This window comes from Pseudorca crassidens, chromosome 15, assembly GCF_039906515.1.
Source record: "Pseudorca crassidens isolate mPseCra1 chromosome 15, mPseCra1.hap1, whole genome shotgun sequence".
Taxonomy (NCBI): domain Eukaryota; kingdom Metazoa; phylum Chordata; class Mammalia; order Artiodactyla; family Delphinidae; genus Pseudorca; species Pseudorca crassidens.
Window position 1 is genome coordinate 75,520,871 of NC_090310.1, and position 23,983 is coordinate 75,544,853.

General features: G+C 46.8%; 1 protein-coding gene across 6 annotated transcripts in view; it reads left to right on the plus strand.

Moving 5' to 3' along the window:
* The window catches only part of EYA2 (EYA transcriptional coactivator and phosphatase 2), a 287,148-nt gene that overhangs the window by 244,940 nt on the left and 18,225 nt on the right, over nucleotides 1-23,983 (plus strand). For all 6 annotated transcript variants that reach the window (XM_067708330.1, XM_067708331.1, XM_067708333.1 and 3 more), the window contains exon 10: nucleotides 5,596-5,685. In XM_067708330.1, the coding sequence (XP_067564431.1) occupies nucleotides 5,596-5,685 (90 nt within the window). The remainder of the gene's footprint in view (nucleotides 1-5,595; nucleotides 5,686-23,983) is intronic.

Here is a 23,983-nt window from a genome sequence, read left to right on the forward strand (position 1 = left end):
GTCCTCACCATCCTCCTCTAATTAAGAGAACCTCACCAAGAATGCGTGATAATTAGGTTACAGAGCTGCATCCAGGTCTACAGCATCTGTCTCTGGCGGGGGGGGGGCGGGTTCCAAGGCTCAGAGCATCCTCATCAGCCTCCTAAATGCATGCGTGCATAGCCCACCTCGCCATCATCAAAACTGAACGCTGACAAATCTGTAGACCATTAGAGCACATTGAAAAAATCTGCAGCGCCTTATTCTGATTTGTACCTTCACGGGGAGAGCGCCACCCACAAACTCTTGAGTCAGACAAAGATGACATTCCATCCACCCGAACCCCACCAGCTCCCAGCACAGTCCTTTCAACAGACAAGTTACAAATTGAAGCCTGTTTTGGAAAAACGCCCCTTTTCTCAGTTCTCCATTCTGGTTTAAATGGATTGTTTTTTTAAGCACAATCTGTTTCTGCTGTTGCTTGTTTAGGAAATTAACCACTGATTTTTTTTTAATCCAAAGAGTATGTAATGATTAACAAAATGGTTTTCATGTGAGATGGTACTTGCATAAAGTACATCTTTAATAAAGTCCCATCTGATTTGGGGTGTTCCTGCTGGGTTTACAGAAGCAGGTTCTTTGTTTAAGGGGTGAGGAAGTGGACTGGGGGATTTTGATAATAACCAACTCTTGGGGAGTGCCTGCTGCATACTGGGCCCTGGGTTAGGGGGTTACACGTGTGCTACCTCATTTAGTCCTCCCTGCAGTGTTAGCCTGTAGCCTTTTATTAGCTGAAGAACACGGCATGAAGGCTCCCATATTTTAGGCTTTCTTTGACTGGAAGATGTGCTGGGTCAGATAGGGCGTCCTCCCGCTCCAAGCTGCACAGGGTAACTTAAGCCAACAGACCAGGGTGGTGTGTTTATAGAGCATATTAGGGGCGTGTTCAGCGGGCAGCATGAGATGAAACCCATGTCTGTCATCCTGTCCTCACTCCAGCTGTCTTTCACATTAATTAATGCTGAGCCTCCACTATTTTTTTTTCCTTCATTTCTCAGTCTTTACAACCCTGAAAAAAACATTTTCTCCTTGGATAGAGTGGTCTGGCCCAGAGTAACACTTTGTGTTACTTAACCCCTGGGACAGTTGTGCTTTTCATGGGCTATTCCAGACTTTTCCACCCCAGCACAACTAGTTTTTATCAAGTGTCTTGAAAAGAGGTCCCCCCTACATAGTTCAAAACAATCTAATAGGCAGCGTGCAAGCAGATTTTGGGAAAAGCTGAAATAAGAGAATGCTTAGGGAATAGTTGGGTATTCTCAAGGTTCTCCTCAGAAACTTCTGGGTGTCTTTAAGTTTTTGTTTCAGTTTTTAATTATACAAGAAATGTTTGAATCCCTTCTCTTTAAAAAACGTTTAGAATATACTGGATAATACTAAAGTTCACTTTGATCATCACCTCGAATTCCTCTGTCTCCTCCTCTCTGCTTTCCGCAAGTAATTGCTGTTCTGACTCTGGGTATATCCTTGCAGATATTTACAAATATATAAGTGCCCATGGAAAATATGTAGTAACATTGTATATGTTTCTAATAAATGGTAATAACATGCAGTATATAACTTCCAGAAAACTTGCTTTCACTCAACTTTTTTTTTTTTGAGGCATCCTTGGTAATACATGGAGGTCTGGTTCATTTCTTTCCACTGAGTTTAGTTTTCCATTGTATGAATATTCTACATTTTATTTCTCTAATTTCCTTTGGCCGGACAGCTAAATTGTTTCCGAACTTTTGCTATTTACAGACAGTTCTGTAATGAACATCTTTTTACATGTCCCTTGTTCACAGGTATGGGTCTTTTTCCAGTTTAATATTTACTGTAGGGTAATATTACTTGAGTATGTTTCCTTTTATTTTTAATTTAGTTTTCTTTTTATCCAAGAAATCTATGCATAGAGTTTAAAATCCATAGAGTTCTCCAAAGGAAAGTATTACGAAAAACAGCAGGCCCCAGCAACTTTCCACCCATCCCCACCCCCACCCCCTCTTTCTGCGCAGAGGCAACAACTTTCAACTCTTGCTGACTCTTTGGGTCACCTCCAAATTTCTAAGTAACCTGCTTCTGTGACCACATCTTGATTTTTTTGTTTTTCTGTTTTAGGCATGGTCTCTGGCTTCCCAAACTGGAAGATAAGACTTTAGCTCTCTCTTCTCACCCTTGCCTTTATCACACACATGCACACTTTCTCTTCACATCCTCCCAATATCAGTAAGTCATAATTTCAGCTTTATCGATAGAGAGGATTTGGCTTCTTCTAACTATGCAAATACTTGTCATAGGTAAGCCATTTTGTCTACAATAATTACTTTTCCTGTTGTGTGCTGGCATGGGACCTGACATTTTTCTGAATAAATCCTTTCAGAGGATAAGTCTGGATGGCCCCTTCTTTTTTTTTTTTTTTTTGCGGTACGCGGGCCTCTCACTGTTGCGGCCTCTCCCGTTGCAGAGCACAGGCTCCGGACGCGCAGGCTCAGCGGCCATGGCTCACGGGCCCAGACGCTCCGCGGCACGTGGGATCCTCCCAGACCGGGGCACAAACCCGCGTCCCCCGCATCGGCAGGCGGACTCCCAACCACTGCACCACCGGGGAAGCCCTGGCCCCTTCTTCTTGCTTCCTGTCTAGTACATGGAGGGCTGGGCACAGGTGGTTAGGTATACAAGCAGCCTCGCCAAGAAAGAATGTGCAATCCTGCAGAGGTGAAATGGTTTGGGTATGAGTAATGTGTGGAAACACCCCCAAACCCCTTTGCCAGGTCACACAACGATTCCCTGCTTGGCCCTGAAAAGTTTGTTTTCCCCTTTTTCTCTTCGTTATTCATGGAGCGCTCTACCCTGCGACTTCCAGCCAGGATCTGGAGTGCTAAGCTTTGGCTGTTGGGGCCCTAATGAGATGTTTCACCTAATGGCTGCGTTCCTGGGCTTGATTCTTCACAGTTGTGTGTGTGAAGCTGAGATCACCAGCTACGGGTTTTTTCCTTTTTTTTTTTTTTTAAGGGTCAAGAAGGGTTTATGTCATTCATTATTTATTTTTATAATAGAAGTAATGCAGCCTCCCAGTAAAAAAATTCAGTGGGGAAAAGAAGTGTATGGAGTGACAGGTCAAGGCCCCCTTTACTCCTCTCCCAATCCTGGCCCTTCCAGCGCCTCCTCTGAAGCAGTGCTGCTCTGGAAGCAGATGACCTGGCTTCAGATCCCAGCACTTGCTAGCTGTGTGGCCTTGAGCAGGTTACTCGGTGAGCCTCTGTGCTCTCATCTATGAAATAGGAAAGTACTAGTGCTCACCTCAGAGAGTGTTGTGGGGATTAAATGAGTTAATACTTAGAGAGTGGCACAGAGAAATCACTTAATAGGTATCAACCAGGAATATTACTAAGTGTTGTCTCTCCTTTTAGACCAGTGGTTCTTTTTTTTTTTTTTTAACATCTTTATTGGAGTATAATTGCTTTACAATGGTGTGTTAGTTTCTGCTGTATAACAAAGTGAATCAGTTATACATATAGATATGTTCCCATATCTCCTCCCTCTTGTGTCTCCCTCCCTCCCACCCTCCCTATCCCACCCCTCTAGGTGGTCACAAAGCACCGAGCTGATCTCCCTGTGCTATGCGGCTGCTTCCCACTAGCTAGCTATTTTCCGAGACCAGTGGTTCTTAACCTTGACTGCACATTGAAATCAAGTGGGAAGCTGTAAAGTTTCCTGGTGCCTGGATCCCACCCTTAGCCATTCTGATTTTATTGATCAGGGGTATGGCCTGAGCATCAGGATTTTTAAATGCTCCTCAGATCATCACAGTGGGCAGCCCGGGTTGAGAACCCTTGTGTGCCCCGTGCTCCATATTTTCCACGTGTATCAGTTGGAATAGGTGAGGTTACGCTGCAGTAAAAAACATCCCCCAAATCTCATCTACTTCTTTCTTTTTTAACTGGAGTACAATTGCTTTACAATCTCATCTACTTCTTATTTCTTGTATGTGTCCATTGTGGTCTGTTGCAGCTCTGACTCTCATCCTCTTTACTCTGGAACCCAAGCTAACCGAGTAGCTTTTATCTGGAACATTTAGCCTTGTGAAGTGGGAAGAGAGCATGGTGAACGATGCACTAGCTTTAGAGCTTCCAAGCAGAAGCAAAACATAACTTCTGCTCACGTTTCATTGGCCAAAGCAAGTCATATGGTCACATCTCAACAGGGAGCATCTATAAGGGGCCAGCAGCCTTCTTCTGCGGGGGGCCAGATAGTATTTTAGGATCTGTAAGGATCTGTCACAACTACTTACCTCTGCCTGCAAAGCACAAAAGCAACCGTAGACAATACACTGTTCAAAAATGTAAAAATCGCTCTTAGCTCGTGAGCCATTCAAAAACAGGCAGCAGGCCAGATCTGGCCCTCAGGCCATAGTTTGCCAGCCCCTGGTGTATATCATCTTCCTACAGGGAGAAGCTTTTCAGGATGGGACCCCAAATATGGGTAAAGAGTAATGCAGTCTACATGCTCTGTGTCTAGAAAAGAGGAGGAGACAGAGACAGAGGGAGAGAGAGTGGACCCTTTTATTGTACACTGTGTTTTACACACTATACTGTGATACAGCTTGCCTTTGATCCTTAATACTATTTTTCTGGATGCTTCTTTTATGTCAGGAGTTCTAGCATGACTCCATTTTTTTAATGGCTGCCTTGTTTTCCCGGGTATGGATGTACTACAGTGGGTTTCTTTGGTCTGGTTTGGCTGCATTGGGTCTTCATTGCTGCACGTGGGCTTTCTCTAGTTGCAGAGAGCGGGGGCTACTCTTCGATGCAGTGTGTGGGCTTCTCATTACGGTGGCTTCTCTTGTTGCGGAGCCCAGGCTCTAGGCACGTGGGCTTCAGTAGTTGCGGTGCATGGGCTCAGTAGTTGTGGCCCGCAGGCTCAGTAGTTGTGGCACACGGGCTTGGTTGCTCTGCGAAGTGTGGAATCTTCCTGGACCAGGGATCGAACCTGGGTCCCCTACATTGGCAGGCGGATTCTCAACCACTGCACCACCAGGGAAGTCCCCTACAGTGGGTTTTGTTTATATGCTTGTTTTCGTAGTTAATCCTCTCTTGTTAGATAAAAGTGTTTTTTTAAATAGCCGGAGGAGGAGGGCTATAGCCATAGAGCGATCGTTGTAAGGAGAGAACCAACATCCCAGCTCTCCCAGTAGTCTATACATAGTTTATACTGCTTTCCCTGAAATCACTCAGGCCTCCCTGGAAACACACATTCTCCAAGAGGCTCTCCTTTCCTACAGCCATTTCTGGTTCTTGCAACACTGAACACAGTTGCCATTCCAGGGGCATATTTGTGGGGGGAGGTTTAAACACTGACGAGGGTAGATAGAAATGATGAAAAAGTAGAAGTGAAATCTCAGAAGCTGTGCAACATTATCACCCTGACCCCACGCGGAGACACATCTTAGGCCGTGTGCTAGCCGCGCAGATGAGGACAGACCGGATCTGCCATTCAGGGGTGGGCCGGGAGGAGAGGAGGCTGAGACGACAATGACTCCACTTACTTGCGCTTTTCTCTGGTTCTTCCTAACAGGACACCACGGCGTCCGTGCGTATCGGCCTCATGATGGAAGAAATGATCTTCAACCTCGCAGATACACATCTGTTCTTCAATGACCTGGAGGTTTGGAATTGCTTGATTGCTCATTTCATTCCATAGTTGCTGTATTTAATCACCTGCATCTTGTTTGGGGGCAGAGGCACTGCCTTTTCTTTTTCCTTTTTTTTTTCCTTTTTCGTTTGGAGGCTAGAAACTTTTGCTCACAACCCCAAAGAAGGCACAAAACTGTGGCCAGCCATGGCTTATTGGAAACACACTTGACCGGATTCTCTCCCCACCTTCCCTCTCTATGGTTAATGGGCTTTTCTCTCTGCTCTAGTGGTGATGTCCACTGGCAGTTTTACTAATCCAATCAAGGCTGCGTAGTTTCTTCCTCCTGAAATTTGCTATTTAATAAAGTTTATTAAGACAAATTAGTACAGATCCTCCTGGGTCAGGAATAATTAGCAGTGGGCCAGGATGGAAGCTTTTAAAAACAATTTACATTCTCCTGAAAACATGTTTTACAAAGAGAGAGAGAGAGTGAGCGGTGGGGCCGCGCGGATTTAAAGTATCTGCTCCTGTGCCCCTAAGCAAGTAGCAAGGGAGATAGGAAAAAGGGGGAGAGCAGCTTCAGAAATAAATTTAATTCGTTTGTTTATACCCAGCCTGTGTCAGAAAGATTGGGGAAGAATTTCAAATAGAAAACATATTTAAAATAGAGCTACTAAAGCAAAAGCAAAGGAATTGAAAGCCATGTAATGAATAAGGGTGAGGCATTGTACCAGAAAAAGTCTGGCTCAGGCTAACTACAGCAGTTAAGTTGAGTCTCTCTGAGCTTCCCGGTAGACAAAGCAAGGAGGGAAATGCAGTGCACTACTTACCCCTAATGAAAGAGCAAGCAGCTTTCTCCAAGGTGAGGAAAGTTTTTTTGGTTGATAAGAGGATTAATGTGGGAATCTTCTAGCTTTGTAAATTATATTCTCGTTATTGGTTTAACAGATTGAAAAATAAAGGCAACCTAAAATAAAACTGCATGTAAAAGAACAATTCTATTTATCCTAGTAGGAATATTTTTTTCTTAGAATCTGGAAAAATCCCTGGGTACTCAACTGTGAAGTAGTAATATGAAGGCTATAAATTGCAAATCTGTCCTGGCCAACTGAGAGCATTACTCATTTATCGTCAGGAAAGGATACAGAGTTTCCTTCCCAGTCTGCAGTCCTAGAGTTCCAGAAAGGAAAATCCTTGCTGAAATGATCAATCTTGTGTTCCATCCAGCCTCAGCAAGCCGTTTGGGCCTCAGCCCTCCCATCTATGAAATGAGATTGATGCTCTCTGCCCAACATCTTTTTCAAAGAGAGGATTGAGATAGAAACTTGCTGAGGAAGGGGACTTCCCTGGTGGTCCAGTGGGTAAGACTCCATGCTCCCAATGCAGGGGGCCGGGGTTCAATCCCTAGTCAGGGAACTAGATCCTGCATGCATGCTGCAACTAAGGCCCAGCACAGCCTAAATAAATAACTAAATATTAAAAAAAAAAAAAACTTGCTGAGAAAGAAAGCTTTGGAGCAGTGGAGAATGCCAGTAGCATCAAGGCCCAAAACGATCTCTTTAGCCAAAAGCAATGTGCAAGCTCCCTTTACAAAGTCCTCTTATGTCTTGGGGGGAAAGAAGAGAGAACTTAAAGTTAAATTTTTAAATTAAAAAAAAAAACATGGCAATTGAATTCAGCAAGTATTATGGAGCCTAATATAGTAAAGACTCAGCTGATTGCACGTAGTAAAACCCAACCTGCTTTAGCAAAACATGGAAATTATTGGCCCTTGTATCTGAAAAGTCCAGGGTAGATGTAGTTTTTCCCTGTCTCCTGCTTAGAATGTCACTTCTGTGCGAGGAGGGACGTCTGTCTGAGTCACCCTAAAGCCCCAGGGACCAGGCAGTAAACAACCAAACAAATCCATAAACAAGCATGCTTGTGGTAGTGAAAAGGACGTGGAGAAAATAAAACAATCAGATGTGATAGTGAGTGTTGGGGGTGAGGGAGTAGGGTAAGGGAATAGCAGGGGGTCAGGGAAGGCATCTCCAGGACGTGGCACTTGAGCCAAGGCCTGAATGATGACAGGAACCAGCCAGGTGGAGACCAAGGGAGGTGGGATCAGCAGGTGCAAAGGCCCTGAGGTGAGAACTAGTGTGACATCATCAAGGATCGGCAAGAAGGACAGGTGAGTGCAGTGAGTGAGTGAAAGCAAGGGGGCGGCTGGGAGGGATGAGTCTGGAGAGGGAGGCATGAGCCAGACACGAGCCATACACATCAGGGTTGGACAGCCATGGGGCGAGGGAGCATGAAATGGGAAGAGCCACGTGACCTGATTAATGTTTTAAAATGACCACTCTGGTTGCTGCATGGAGATTAGGCAGTAGGACGGGAAAGGTAGAGACAGGGGGACCAGCAAAGAGATACTTCCAAGCAAAAGATGAAAAACGGGTTGGATCAAGATGGGAAGAAGACGTGGGCTCCGGGAGAATGGCAGGAAAGCTGAGAGGCCTTGCTGACGGGTTGGATGTGGGGGATGAGAGGAGAGAGGAGCCCAGAGGGGCTCCTGGGCTTGGCCTGACCTGGGTGATGGTGCTGTTCTCTGTGGTGGGCAACACAGGGAAGATGGGAGACTCCATCCTTCTGTTGTGGGCACATGAGGTCGGAGGTGTCTGGGACACCCCCAGTGACATACCAGATCGACAGACAGATACGCGGGTTTAAAGCTCTCAGGCAGTGACTGGCAGACACTTAGTAAGCACTTTGTCCGTCTTGTTGAACCTGAGGCTCAGAGCCAGGTATTTTTTGGACTGGTGTGTGTTCAAGCCCACGTCTTCAGAACCTTGCCCCTCTGCTGTTCTGCGCTGACCGCAAAGTCAAAGTCGCACCTCTTGGAAAAGGATCTTAATTACCAGCTGGAGCTACTCAGGGAAGCCAGTTTGTTTTTATTCTCTACATTTTTTTCCAAAATGTCCCCAGTGCCAGAAGCCCCGAGGGCACCTCAGCAGAATTGAAACCATGTTATACGATGCAGAAGTTAAGACACAAGTGAACGCATATTGCTTGCTGGTGCAGGGAGCCCCCGTCAAAATCTGAAGGGCAGCCCGGTGGAGCTCCCCAGGGAGGTCCTTCGGGGCTGGAGCCCGGCTCCGGCACGGATGGTCAGATGATGGGGTTTAGGGAACGAAGTCAGATCCCCTTCTGCTCTGAGCCTGCAGTGCCATCTCTAAATAAGGAGATCAGCTCCCACAAGCAACAGCAATTTATGGAGAGTTTATCATTCACCAGGCCCTGCTCTAAGCGCTGTGGATTCAGTGGCAAAAAAAACGAAAATAAAACACAGCAAGATTCCCCCACCCTGGAGGCACTGACCTTCCAGTTGGGGAAGCAGACCATAAACAATTGAATATAAAATGTCAGCTAAAGTGCTCCAAAGAGAGGCCAGCAGAGCCGGAGGAGATGGTCACAGGGACTGTTTTCCTTAGTAAAACCAGGTAAGGCTTCTGTGACACTGGAGCAGAGACCGGAAGGAGGTAAGGGAGAGGACCACGTGGGCATCTAGGCAGAAAGTGTACCAGACAGAGAGAACAGCAGTGCAGAGGCCCTGGGGCATGGTCAGAGTTGGCAAGTTCCAGGAACAGGAAGGAGAGCCCAGTGCAGCTAGAGCAAAAGAGCAGGAAGGACTGTGGAGGGCATTTTGGGGGAGGGGAGACAGATCACGTGGGGCCTCTGGGCCATCATAAGGCTCTGGGTAACATTCTAACAGTGACCAGAAGCTATTGGAGGATTTAGAGCAGGGGAGCAACATGACCTGACTCACTGTTCAGAGGCTCCCTCTGGCTGCCGGGTGGAGAACAGACCAAAGGGGGCAATGGTGGAAGCAGGTGTTTGCATTAGATCGTTCCCGAACTGAAAGGTGAAAGTGCTCATGGGGCAGGGATTCCATGAGGAGGACTGGTCAGAGACAAAGTAGGTGTCAAGTTCAGCTGTATCTCAGGACTGTAGGGATGCGTGTCCAGAGTTTACGGCAAGTGTCTGCTAATCAGTTCAGTCTGCCTTTGAGTCCTGGCTCCACCATCTCCTGGCTGTGTGACCTGTGCAAAGTCACTCCACCTCCTTTGAACCTCAGTTTCCTCATCTGTTAAATGGGTAGAAGAAAAGCCCCTAACTTCCAGGGTCGTCAGGATGATGGGAGATACACGGAAGCAGTCAGCAGAGAGCCTGGCACACGGTACATGCCCAAGAGATGGGCCTCCCCACCAGAGGGCTGCATGTGCCACTGGGACTGTGCAAAGGGGGTTTACATGGTACAGGGGCAAATTGTTTAATTTAAATCATTATATGTTTATTGTATGATGAGCTAGAAAAGGTAACTAGATTGCCCAATCCCCGATTTTACCATAATTCATAACAATACATGTAATGCAGAGATAGGGCAAAGATTATGACAGTGGTGAGCAACCTGGCCCTAAATGACAGCAAGTTGCTGGAGTTTGGGCATAAATATTGACAATTACCCGGCCAACTTGCCTTTGTGCGAGGGCTACTTCTTTTGCAGTAAAATCCAGGGCAGAGGATCCTCATCTGAAATGTCAGCTGGGTTGTGGAGCAAGGGGGGAGGTTTGATTGAAATTCACACACCTGCCGCTTGGGAGCTCATAAAAGCATCCTCGGGCTCACTGAACTGCGCATGTGCCACTGCCAAAGCCAGGCCGGACCCGGCTGAGTGGAGGTGCCGGGGAGCACAGTCCTCTTGGGTTTGATTTCGGGGCTCAGTGTGCAGCGGGGGAGGCGATGCCATCCATCCTCGTGGCCCCTGCGTAAAGAGGTGAGTGGGGGAAAGCAGGGCAGATTCAGGCGAGGGACAGCCCCTTCCTCGCTTTCCCGTCTTCCCTCGTTCTCAGAGCGCAGGCTCTCGATATCTGCAACCTTATTATCGTCAAGTGGAGAAGGGTGAGTTTGGAAATGGGGAGGGAAGTGTGGGTTATCACACGAAGGGGAAGAACTGTCGGCTCCTAGCAGTCGGGGCCAGGGGTGCCACGTAACCCAGTACTTTGTACAGCCTTGTACAACGAGGAATCATTCCCCGCAAAATGCCAGGGGCACCCCGTTGAGAAACGCTGCACCAAGCCCTTGAGAGTAGTAGTCAGTCAGCTGCACCGTATTTACGGATCACCTAGAGTACAGCACAGTGCAGGCTTCATGTAACTTGCTTTTACTTGAAAAAAAATTTTTTTGTTGTTAAATTTACAGTTTTTCTCTTATTAGTGTTTTGGGGGGAAATGACTAGCACATTATGCCAGTGATTTCATAGGTGATATTGCTCAGGATGAAACTAAGGTTTTATTTTTTGTTTGTTTTATTGAAGTATAGTTGATTCACAATGTTGTGTTAGTTTCTGGTGTACAGCAAAGTGATTCAGTTATACATATATATTTTTGCATATTCTTTTCCATTATGGTTTATTATAGGATATTGAATATAGTTCCCTGTGCTACACATAAATCCTTGTTGTTTAATTTATATATAGTGGTGTGTATCTGTTAATCCCAAACTCCTAATTTATCCCCCCGTTTCCCTTTGGTGACTACATGTTTGTTTTCTGTCAGTATGTCTGTGAGTCTGTTTCTCTTTTGTCAATAAGTTCATTTGTGTCATACTTTGGATTCCACGTATAAGTGACGTCATATGGTATTTGTCTCTTTCTGACTTACTTCACTTAGTATGACAATCTCTAGATCCATCCATGTTGCTGCAAATGGCATTATTTCATTCTTTTTTATGGCTGAGTAGTATTCCATTGTAGATATGTGCCACATCTTCTTTATCCATTCATCTGTTGATGGACACTTAGGTTGCTTCCATGTCTTGGCTGTTGTAAATAGTGCTGCAGTGAACATTGGGGTGCATGTGTCTTTTCAAATGAAGAGTTTTCTCCAATACATGCGCAGGAGTGGGATTGCTGGGTCATATGGCAACTCAATTTTTAGTTTTTTAAGGAACCTCCGTACTGTTCTCCATCGTGGCTGCACCAATTTACATTCCCACCGACAGCGCAGGAGGGTTCCCTTTTCTCCACACCCTCTCCAGCATTTGTTTTTTGTAGACTCTTTAATGATGGCCACTCTGACCAGTGTGAGGTGATCCCTCATTGTAGTTTATGTTTCCCTAATAATTAGAAGGTATGGTTTTAAATGTTTAAAAAGGAAAGTTGATTGAAAGGGGTATGATAGGGTGCATCACAAATAGTAGTGGTGAATATTGTTTGAGAAATTGTCTCAGTGTTATCAGTTATGGTTCAGTAATTTAAATCTCTGTGTGACAGAAAATGTGTCTCTTACGGAAGGTCACAGTCAAAACCACTTGAAAGCCAATGCTCTAGAGCCCTAGGGATGTCTGTGTTCTATTCTGCACTGTCCAATACAGTAACCACTGGCCACGTGTGGTTATTGAGCACTTGAAATATGGCTAGTGTGACCGAGGCATTGAATTTTTAATTGTATTTAATTTTAAATAATTTTAATGTAATTAGCCACATGTGGCTGGTGGCTATCATATTGGACAGAACATTTACTTCATTGTACACATTGTAGAAAGTTCCATGAGACAGTGAAGCTCTGGAACCCTAAATTTGTAAGACATGACCTGCATTTTCAGTTAAGATGGTGATGATGATAATAATAATAATAATAGTAGGGCTTCCCTGGTTGGCGCAGAGGTTGCGCAACGGGAGAGGCCACAACAGTGAGAGGCCCGCATACCGCAAAAAAAAAAAAAAAAGAAGAAGAAGAATAGTAACAGTAATCACAGCTGACATTTACTGAGTACTTACTAGGTACCAGGCACTGTTTTGTGCGGTTTACATGTATTAACTTGTTTAATCTTCACTATTGTTATCCCTATTATCTCAGTCTGCTCAGGCTCCCATAACAAAACATCACAGACTGTATGGCTTAACACAACAGAAATTAATTTGCTTACCATTCTAGAGGCTAGAAGTCCCAGATTAAGGGGCTGGCAAATGTGGTTTCTGGTGAGAGCCCTCTTCCTGGCTTGTAGAGACCACCTTCTCACTGTGTCTCCACATGACCTTTCCTCAGTGTGTGTACAAGGAGAGGGAGAGAGAAAGGGAGAGAAAAAGCATGTGCTAGCCACCTCTGCTGTCTCTTTTTATTAGGACACTAATCCTGTCAGATCAGGGCACCACCGTTATGACCTCACATAACCTTAATTACTTCCTTAGAGTCCCCCTCTCCAAATACAGTCACCTGAGTGTTTGTGCTTCCACATATGAATTTGGGGAGGACACAAACACTCAGTCCATAACACCCATTTTACAAATGAAGAAACTGAGGCACAGAGAGGTTAAGCGAACAGCCCAAAGTCACACAGTTGGCAGTGGCAGTATTCAGACCCAGGCAGCCTGGCTCCAGGGCCCTTGCACTTATCCACCGTGCTGTGCTGCCTCCCCCAGGAGAACGATTGCCATCTGGCTGAGAAAGAAGATTCCCAACAGGAAATCTAGACTCTACAGTGCTGTAGACAGTGGGTTCAAAGGGAAAAGGAGAGCAGGGAGGATTGGTGCAGCCAGGAAGCCTGGAGGAAGATGAGCAAGGCCTGACAGCAAGAGGAGGAGAAATTCCCAGTGTAAACGAAGAAGACAAAGATGAAAAACTCCTCCGTCAATCATGTCATCTTCACATCGTATATGCAAAACAAAAGTCACACAAATAACAGCAGCCTAAACCACTACGGCACCTTCTCTTCCCCCCTGTGCAAGGGGAACAAAGCAATAAACAAAGGATCTGAATGCATTTCTAGAAAGAAGGATGTGGACTGAGGTTGGAGCCGAGTGGGGGGCACAGGTGAGAATGATAAACCCAATCACAACGACAGCTGACATGTCCTGAGAGCTCACTGTGTGCCAGGCAGTGCCCAAAGGGCTCACCTGCATGCCTTCATTTAACCTTTCCAGCAGTCACAGGAGGTAGATGCTGTTACGTATCCCCATTTCAGAGATGGGAAAACTGAGGCACGGAGAGGTTAACTTGCCCAGGGCTGACACGTATTGAGCTCTTACCCTGTGCCAAGCATCACACGTGCATTTTCTCACTGAAATCTCACAAGTACCATGGAAAGGGAGTTTTTTTTTTTTTAATCTCTATTTTACATATGAAGAATGAAGCCCAGGGAGGTCATTTTTCAAGGGTCACAGAGCTAGTAAGAGTAGAATGGAGATCTGATCCCAGGCCAAGCTGACTTCTAGGCTGGGACATTTATCTTTCACGGAAGATACAATTATTTATTTATTTATTTATTTTTTCGCTGCGTTGGGTCTTAGTTGCTGTGTGCGGGCTTTCTCTAGTTGCCCCAAGCGGGGGCTACTCTTCGTTGCAGTGTGTGGGCTTCTCATTGCGGTGGCTTCTCTTGTTGTGGAGCATGGGCTCTAGGCGCGCAGGTGCAGTAGTTGTGGCTCGCGGGCCCTAGAGCGCAGGCTCAGTAGTTGTGGCACACAGGCTTAGTTGCTCTGCGGCATGTGGGATCTTCCCAGACCAGGGATGGAACCCGTGTCGCCTGCATTGGCAGGTGGATTCTTAACCGCTGCGCCACCAGGGAAGTCCCAAAAATACAGTTTTGAGATGAACAGTGAATTGGAGAAGGAATACGGGTCCACAGAGTGGATGGAAGAAAAGAGGCCTTCATAAGAAACAAGATCAACCTAAAGGTTTTGACAGAAGGTATCCCTGGCCTGAATCAGGCGTGGCCAGGCTGGAGGGTGGGGTGGAGGGGGAGCGTTTCAAGATGCTGCCAGAGCTTTGGGAAGGATCATGCTGGAGGGACTCAGAAGTGGCTGGAATCTGGGCAGGCTGTGGCTGCCTGCCTGACACCTGGGCCTGATTGCTCAACGTCTGATTTACGGTTCTGCAGGAGCTGTCAGGGAGAATAATATTTCACCGTGTCAGCGCTGAGCTGCTCTCCAAGACGTCTTGCCCAACTGACCATTAATGCAACACAGGCCACAGCCTGTTTAGTGCTCTTCAGATAAGTTAAACATTTAAACAACATGAGAAAGACAGCCCAGGTTTCCCTCCCAGGGAGCAGGCCCCTCTCTGGCTAGTCTAGAGGCAGCATTAAGCACTCTCACTTTTAAAATATACCTGCCTTGAAGGAGGAGTGGGCAGGGAGTCCATCTGGGCTTGGATGAGAGTCATTTTTCTAAAGCAAATTTGTCAACAATTTCCTTTCTGCATTCGTGTCTCCAGGCAGCCAAGGACAAAAAGTAATGGGATCAGACCACAGCAGAGCAGGTTGGGAAAACCCCGGCTGTCACCAGCATAAATCAGAACGGATTTTGATGGGTATTTGTCACAGGCTTACTGTTCAGAAACAAGCAAGGATGAGAATACTAAGGATCAAAACCTATGGGGTGCTTAGGGCTTCCCCGGTGGTGCAGTGGTTGAGAGTCCGCCTGCCGATGCAGGGGACACGGGTTCGTGCCCCGGTCTGGGAAGATCCCACATGCTGCGGAGCAGCTGGACCCGTGAGCCATAGCCGCAGAGCCTGCGCGTCCGGAGCCTGTGCTCCGCAACGGGAGAGGCCACAACAGTGAGAGGCCCACGTACCACAAAAAAAAAAAAAAAAAAAAAAAAACCTGTGGGGTGCAGGCAAAGGCTGATCCAGACAGCCTTAAATTACATTTATTAGAAAACCAGGAAAATTAATAAGAACTGGTAATGGAAAAGATCATTAAGGTAGAAAACCTTTGGCAAGCATGAACAAGAAAAAAAAGAGGGAGAAGAAGAGATCAGTAACCAACATCCCGAATGAAAGCGTGGACATCATCATAGGTTCAGGGGACCTATTTAGTTATGAGAATACCATGAGCAGTATTGTTCAATGAACTTGAAAACCTGGATGAAGTTGACCCTTTTCAGAAAGATGTAAATTATCAAAATTAACCCAAGGGGGATGTTTTAAATAAGTAAACCAGTGACCATGGGAAATTGAAATCGTAGTTAAAGGTGTACAGCTCTAACAAAGGCACCAGGTCCAGCTCGTTTTAGACAAGAGTTCCACCAAACATTCAAGGAAAGGATAAATAAATCCAATCCTGCACACACTGCAGAGCAAAGGAAAGGTGGGATGCTGTCTCATGCATTTCAGGAGACTAATGTGACCCTGAAACTAAATCTGGACTTTGAGCACATGACAAAAGGATAAATCAGTGTCATCGCTGATGAAAGATGGGACGCTCCTGCAGTCCCACAGATACCTTCACCCAGGCCCTGTGACCCTTTATGTAAGTTCCACTTGGCCCTGTCCGAGCTTCAGTTTCCACACTGGTGAAAGGAGTGGTCGGGACTATAATCGGTATCATTTATTAGGCCAGCCACGTGCCTCATTACACACCTGCAAGTGGATGCATTACCCATATTTCATAATTTTTTAAAAATCCAGGACTTCCCTGGTGGCACGGTGGTTAAGACTCCACACTCCCAATGCAGGGGGCCTGGATTCGATCCCTGGCCAGGGAACTAGATCCCACATGCATGCCGCAACTAAGGAGCCGGCAGGCCACAACTAAGGAGCCCGCGAGCCACAGCTAAGGAGCCTACCACAACTAAGGAGTCTGCCTGCTGCAACTAAGACCCGGCACAACCAAATAAATACTTTTTAAAAATCCTGGAGACCTTGGTCTGTTGCCCAAGAGTGCCCAGAAGCAATGACACTCCTGCAGCAACTAGCACATCCAGCATCCATATCTTGGCTTCAAAACACCATTTTCCAGTGAAAGGAACCAGGGCTCCTTGGAGAAATGACTGGTTCTAGGGCTGGGACAGAGAAGTTACATGATAAACAAGGAGCATCTTATGGTACCAAAAACTAAAGAAGTGCTCAAAAAAACCCATGATGATGGGGTATGTCAAAGGGACACAAGTGCTGACTGGAAGCGTTCCCAGTGGCCAGAGCTGGAACACTTTGAGTACTAAAACAAATAACATAGTATTCAACCCAAAATATAAAATAAGTACCCATGAGTCCATACTGACACAGATAAATGATTGAATATATAAGTGGGGGAGAACAGACAAATCTCCCATACAGAAAAATTCAAAATAATTTATGTAGATACCCTACCCTTTACTGTGAGCTTTGCATAGTTTCTTCCTTCCAAAGAGTGTACTATGGAAAGGTGGGGGGAGAGTAACTTTACAGTAGAGAGGCCTGAGGAACACTACCTGAGCCAGGTGAGCAAGGTCAACATCAACAGTGATGTCATGTTGATAGTATGTACCCTTGATGTGATGTGATGAGAGCGGCACTCTTACCTCTGTGATCTTCCTCACCAAAACCCATAACTCCAGTCTAACCATGAGAAAAACATCAGACAAATCCCAGTTGAGACGTTCTGCAAAATACCTGGCGAGTACTCCTTTAAACTGTCACTAAAGCCAAGGAAAGTCTGAGAAACTATCACAACCCAGAAGAACCTAGAGAGACAAGATGACAAAATGTAATGTGGTACCCCAGATGGGATCCTGAAAGAGAAAAAGGATGGCAGTAGAAAGACTGAATAAAGAATTGACATCAGTTAATAATAATGATATAGTGATATTTATTAGTTGTGACAAATATACTATTTGAATATAAGATGTTAACAATAAAAGAAACTGGGTGTGGGACACATGGGAACACTCTACTGTATTCACAAGTTTTCTGTAAATCTAAAACTATTTTAAAATTAAAAGTTTATTACATGGACTTCCCTGGTGGCGCAGTGGTTAAGGATCCACCTGCCAGTACAGGGAACACGGGTTTGATCTCTGGTCCGGGAAGATCCCACATGCCACGGAGCAACTAAGCCCATGCGCCACAACTACTGAGCCTGAGCTCTAGAGCCCGCGAACCACAACTACTGAGCCCATGCACCACAACAACTGAAGCCCAGGCGCCTAGAGCCCGTGCTCCACAATGAAGAGTAGCCCCCGCTCGCTGCAACTAGAGAAAGCCCGCGTGCAGCAATGAAGACCTGATGCAGCCCCCCCAAAAAAAGTTTATTACAAAAAAAAACTGAAGACTCACAGGTGTCTAGTCACTTTCCCAAAATCACACACCTAGGGAACAGCGGGGCTGGCCCTGGAGCCCAGGGATGGGCATTTGAAGGCCAACTACAACATCAGGGATGTGTGAAACTGAATGTCTCTACCCTAGTTCTCTTCCGCCCCGCTTCCTGAGATGCATTAACGTGTAGCATCCTGACGTGTCTTTGGAATTTGGACTGAAGACTGCCGTGTCCTGCTTTGCTTCTAAACTGCTTCATGAGCAGAGCTGACCATCCATGAACCTCTTTTGGTGGTGAACTCAATTCAGTTTGGGCCTATGGAATTCAAAATAGTAATACTAGTGATAATTAAGGCAAACGTGTATGTGGCATTTTCTGTGGGTGAGGGACTTTGCAAAATGCTCTACCTGTATTGATTTATTCAATCCTTACAAAACCCTATGTGGGCAGTACCATTCTATAGCTCAATTACAGACAAGGAAGTTGAGAGTCACGAAGATTAGTACCTTGTCCAAGTCCATTCTGTTAGTAAGCAGAGTCAGGATTTGACCCAGATCCCAGAGTGTGTGCTCTTAACTGCTGTACTCTCTGACCTTGCAAAAAACAGTTTAAATTAAAAAAAAAAAAAAAAGCACTACCTTTGGGGTTTCCCAGTTTAGCAGATGAAAGAAGAAATCGGCCGTTATATCAGGCCTAGATTAACCCTACAGGCCCCACGAAGTGTGGAAGCACGGAAACATTTGTCCTGACATGGCGTAGAGTTGGGGCAGTTTTTACAAAGGCAGTGACATCAACAAACCTTCGCAGGCTTTTGATAGATGGAAAGAGAAGGGAAAAGCATTCAAAACAGAAGGAACAGTAAATGCAAAGGCCCTGGGGCAAGAGCATGAGGGTTGTTGAAGGACTAGCAGGGGCTGCTGTGTGTGCAGTGCAGTGAGAGAGGGGTGGGAGATGGTGGCGGGAGAGTGATGAGTGGGAGCGTGTGCAGACAAGTGGGGCCCAAGTCATGGTGAGGACTGTGTTTTCACTTGGAGGGAGGTGGGAGCCATTATGGGGTTTGGGGCAGGGGAAGGACAGGAAGTGACTTAAGGTTTAGCAGGATCCCTCTGGCTGCTGGATGGAGACTAGGCTGGCAAGATGGGGGGTGGACAGGGTAGAAGCAGGCAGAGTGAGGAGGTGACTGTAATAGTCTGAGTCAGGACTCAGTTAACTTTTTCTGTAAGGAGCCAGAGAGTACATATTTTAAGCTCTGTGGCGCAGGCTGTCTCTGTCTCAACTACTCAGTTCTGTTGTAGGACAAAATCAGCCCTAGACAGTATGTAAATGAATGAGCATGGCTGTGTTCCAATAAAACTTTATTTACACAAACAGCGGGCAGGCCAGATTTAGCCCCCAGGTCATAGTTTGCCACCCTCTGGTGTAGGTGGCAGGTAATGATGGCTTGGACCATGGTGGGAGCAGCAGAGGAGCCTCTCTTTTCCGGGGACACAAGAAGTACCTTGAGGACAAGAGTCAGGTTAGTCCCGAAACCTCCCCTCTCTTGACCCAAGCATCCTCTGATGCTGTTCCGGGCCCACGGGAGGCATTTTTATAAGTTAGTCTTAGGATGGATGGATCTTTGCCAGAACAGGCTCTGGAGGCACACAGCCTCCTGGGCTCCTCCTCGCCTTCATTTTATGGCCTCGGAAGTTTTCTGGGGTAACCAAGTACCCAGACTGGGTGACTTAAACAACAGAAACTTCCTGTCCTGCAGGTCTTGAGACCAGAAGTTCAAGATCAAGATGTCGGCAGGGTTGGCTCCTTCTGAAGGCTCTGAGGGAGAATCTGCTCCTTGCCCCTCTCTCCTACCTTCTCCGAGACGTTCCTTGGCTTGTAGACCTATCACCCCACCTCTGCCCTCACAGTCAACATGATGTTCTCCCTGTGTGCATATCTGTCTCTGTGTCCAGATTTCCCTTTTGTATCAGGACATCAGTCATACTGCATTAGGACCCACCCTCACGACCCCATCTTCACTTGATCATCAGTGAAGACCCTCTTTCCAAATAAGGTCACATTCCCAGGTACTGGGGTTAGGACTGCAACATCTTTTCAGGGGACACAATTCAGCTCATAACAGACCTGTTCCTGTACTTCTCTCACCTCATTTTCTCCTGTGTAAGATGAATGACAGTAGTATCCCCGTTAATCTATGTGAAGTGCTGAGCACAGACCCCGGCATGTTGGGAGCCAGTCAGAGGCTATATATCGCTGGCCTCTGGCCTCCAGTGTTAGATCCTGCTTTCTCCTCTCCTCCCCAGGGAGATACTTTATTTTTCAAAAGCGATATATGTCCATATTCTCCTTGGAAGGAAGGAGGGAAGGAAGGAAACAGGGAGGGAGGGAGGGAGAAAGGAAGGAAAGGAAAGCAAGCATTTCAGTAAGGTTAAAGCCTCCTTTGACCACTAACCCAACGCCAGTGCCTTCCCAGATGGAATTACTGTTCCCAGTCGGACGTGTGAGCATCCAGATCTTTCTATTTCCATTTATGTATATGGATACATTTATATATATCACCTTGTTTTTAATTGGTTTTTATAAATATCGACATGTGTGATACTGGATGTCTCATTCTCCAATCTGCTGCTTTTTGCACTGTAGGATGTCTTGGAAACATTTCCATGTGCTAACATAACTATCTCCCTCTTTCTTCTGAGCTGCTGGGTAGGATTCCCCTGAATGGATATACCACAGTTCATTCCACCATGATCCAATCGAGGGAACTGCAGGGGTTTCCAGTTTCTCACTGGGATGCTGGACATCCTTGCACGAGACTCTTTGCAGTTGTTTCTCTGGGTCAGAAAGTGTCAATTCCTCAGCCCCACTGCGCCTCACCAATGCCAAGGCCACAGGAACCCATCCTCTGTCTTGGGCGGGTAGTCCCGCTCAGACACACCCCCCCCCATGATAGTCACACTCTGACTCCAGAGAGGCCAGAAGCACCCTGGGCCGTGAGAGGCTGGCATCCTTTGAGAGGCCTGCCCCCCGTGCAGCACAGTTGAGGGGCATATGATCCTCTTCCCCCAGGGCCCAGCCCCAACTTCGTGTCCTCCGCTTTGTCCCACTCCCCTCGGTGCTGGCCCAGCGGGTAACTCAATCCAGGTCAGCTGGTGGAGTATGAGGTAGTGTCTAGCTGAGCGTCATGGTATTTTATTAAGCCCGAAATGTGATCGCTACTGTTGTCACACTTTAGCACCCCCGACAATCCCCTCGCAAATGAGAAAAACAGAGCCTCCCCACATACCTTTCCCCTGATATCAGGGAAAGCACAGGGAACCCTGCCCAGAGGCCTGAGCCCTGGTGACCCCCCAGAGCAGCTTTCAAGCTTGAGGGGAGGCCTGGGGGCCACGGGGAGGTGTTTTTCCAATTTCAGGCAAAGCAATGGACTGGGGGGAAATCTGCTATTAATTTTTCCTTGGTGCCTGGGTCTCCAAAGTCAGCGCTGGCTTTTAAATACAGTTTTCATTAACCTGTTAGGATTGCTGGCCCTGGGATCCTTCCAGGTATATGAGATTGCTCTGGATCAGAGGTTTCAAACTAGGATGCCCACAGGGGCCAAGTAAGCAGGTAAGGTAAAGTGAGGAAAACCCAGTAGAGGCTGCAGAAGGGCGTCAAGGCTAAGGATTCTCAGGATACACGAATGCAAGCCCTGCGTTGCCAGAGCGTGTAAATTCTCAAAGTAGCTGAAAATCTAGAGACAGAGAGAGAGGGAGAACAAGAAGAGCGAGAAGGGACGGAGGAAAGGGGGAGAGAGAGAGACGGCTCTTGTTCCAAAAAATGTTGTAATGTTTTAAGCACATTTGGGGCTAAATGAGATATGTCTCCAGGCCAGCTTGCAAGCTCTTCCTTAATTGAACCTATCAACACAGCAGAGAAATTGTCAACCTCGTTTCTTTATCCCTCCAGAGCTGCACTGTCCGATAGAATGTTCTACAATGATGGAAAACGTGCACCATCCAGTATGGTAGCCATTGGCTCCACTTGGCTATCGAGCACTTGAAATAGGCCTAAGGAACGGAATTTTCTGTTTAATTTTAATTGAATCTAACTATAAAGAACCACCCGCGGCCAACCTCTGCTGTATTAGATAATGTGACTATCGGCTCTTCCAGTGGGGCGTCCCATCGTGCTCAACTATTTAGGAAAGGACACACCCTCTCAGGGAGGGGGATCAATTATACCACCAAGACATCAGAATCCTGGGTGCATGGAAAGAAAGGAAATACGGAATACAGCAGAAAAGCTTTAGGTGTAAACCAGATGTCCGCTCACTCAAGGATGGTCACTCAGTGCCCCCCACCTAGTTTTTTTTCCAGTACTATCCAAAGAGTTTCTCAGGTGGGGTCACCACTGAGCATCTGCCGTGTTCTTTGCCCTCTGCTCTGGCTACCATTTGCCCATGGCTGACCCCTAGGAAGCCTCTGGGTAGACCTCCCTGCTGTCAGACCTGTCAGAGCACACCGTTGCCCACGCCTGGGCGCTGTGCCAGGCCCACAGACACGTGAGGTGCCGTGTAGCAGGACTCTGAGTCCTACTTTGTCACTGCCACAGAGCTGTGGGCAAAGTGTGCCAGGGACTCTGGAAACAAACCTCTTTCCAATCCAGAGGATCCAGCAAACCGCCTTCCAGTCCAGAGCTCATTCAGGGGGGCCAGAGAGGGATCAGCGGCCACACCACCCCTTCTTCCAGGTTCCAACCTTGATCCCCACAGAGCAGCCCAGGCTGCCCCAAATGCCACTGTCCCCACCTGCTCTACCCCCGCATCTCCATAACAACTAAGTTATCTCTGTATATCTTTAAAAAGTGATGGAGGGAAGGTGGTCCCATCATCCCCCAGCAAAACTCTTGTTCTCAGAGATAAACTCAAGCCTCTTCCTTGTGTAAAAAGAGATCTGCTCAAAATGTTGACACCACCATTTTTTTCCCCAGCTTTTCTCCTCCCATCAAGGGCCCAGAGATGTTACAACCAGTTTTCCTCTCAGAGGCCAAGCTCAAAGTTCCACGCGCATCTTCCTCTCTCTAGCAGCCTTTGCGAGGAGATATCTGCCCCCTGAAATTGTCTTGCAAACCAAAACGTGGACGTTTACAGATCTTAACACAATAATCAAAACTAACATTTATGTAGCCAGACCCTTCTCCTCTCGTCAACCTTGTGAAGCAGGTTCTGTTATTATCTCCATTTGCCAAACTGATCTCTGAGATTTGGGGTGGTTAAGTCACTTGCTCAAGTGGTTGGATCCAGGATCCAAGCCCGGGTGATCCGATTCCAGAGCCTGAGCTCTAACCAGTACCGTCGGGGGGGCAGGCACAGCGTGCTCACGATTTTTGCCTTATGGACCGATCACCTGAATGGACCTTCTGATGGAGGCAGAGTTCACAGGCTTCCTTGGGAGCTGTTGCATCACTTGCCTCTTGGTTGCAAAATGACAGAAATCCATCTCCACTGACTGAAATGGAAAAGTCCGTGTATTCGTCTCCTCCGGCTGCTGTACCAAATTACCACACACTTAGTGGCTTAAAACAACACAGTTCTGGAGATCAATGTCCAAAATCAATTTCACTGGGCTGAAGATGTTGGCAGAGCTGGTTTCTTCTGGAGGCTTTGAAGGGAGAATATGTTTCTTCGCCATTCTCGGCTTCTGGTGGCCGCCTGTATTTCTTGGCTTGCGGCCTCCGCCTTCATTTTCAAAGCACCTCACTCCAGTTCCCTTCTCCTCTCTGTCGTCAAATACCCCTCTGCCTCTTACTTACAAGGACCCTTGTAATTACATTTGGGGTCCACCGGGAAAATCCAGGATAATCTCCCCATCTCAAGATCTTTAACTTAATCACATCTGCAAAGTTCCTTTTTCTGTATACGTTTCCTGAGATTAGGACAGGGCTGTTTTGCGGGGCTATCATTCAGCCTGCCGTGGTAGTCAGGGTGGCCTTGTCTCAGTTGTGGCTGGATCCAGAGGAGCAAACAATGTGATCTGATCAGGGCCTCCTCCCTCTCTCCAACTCCCAGACCTCCTTTCCTCTAACAGCCCCAGGCTTCATCTCACCATCCAGCAGCTTTAGGGAAAGGAGAGCTCCTCTTTCCCAAAAGTCCCAGGGCTGGTTCTCATTGGTCCAGCTGAGGCCACACACTCATCTCTGAAGTCATCACTGTGGCTAGAGGGACCCTGGGTCTCTCTGATTGGTTGAGCCTGGGTCATGTGCCCACCTACATCATCCCTTCCCCTCTGTCTTAACTCCCATGTG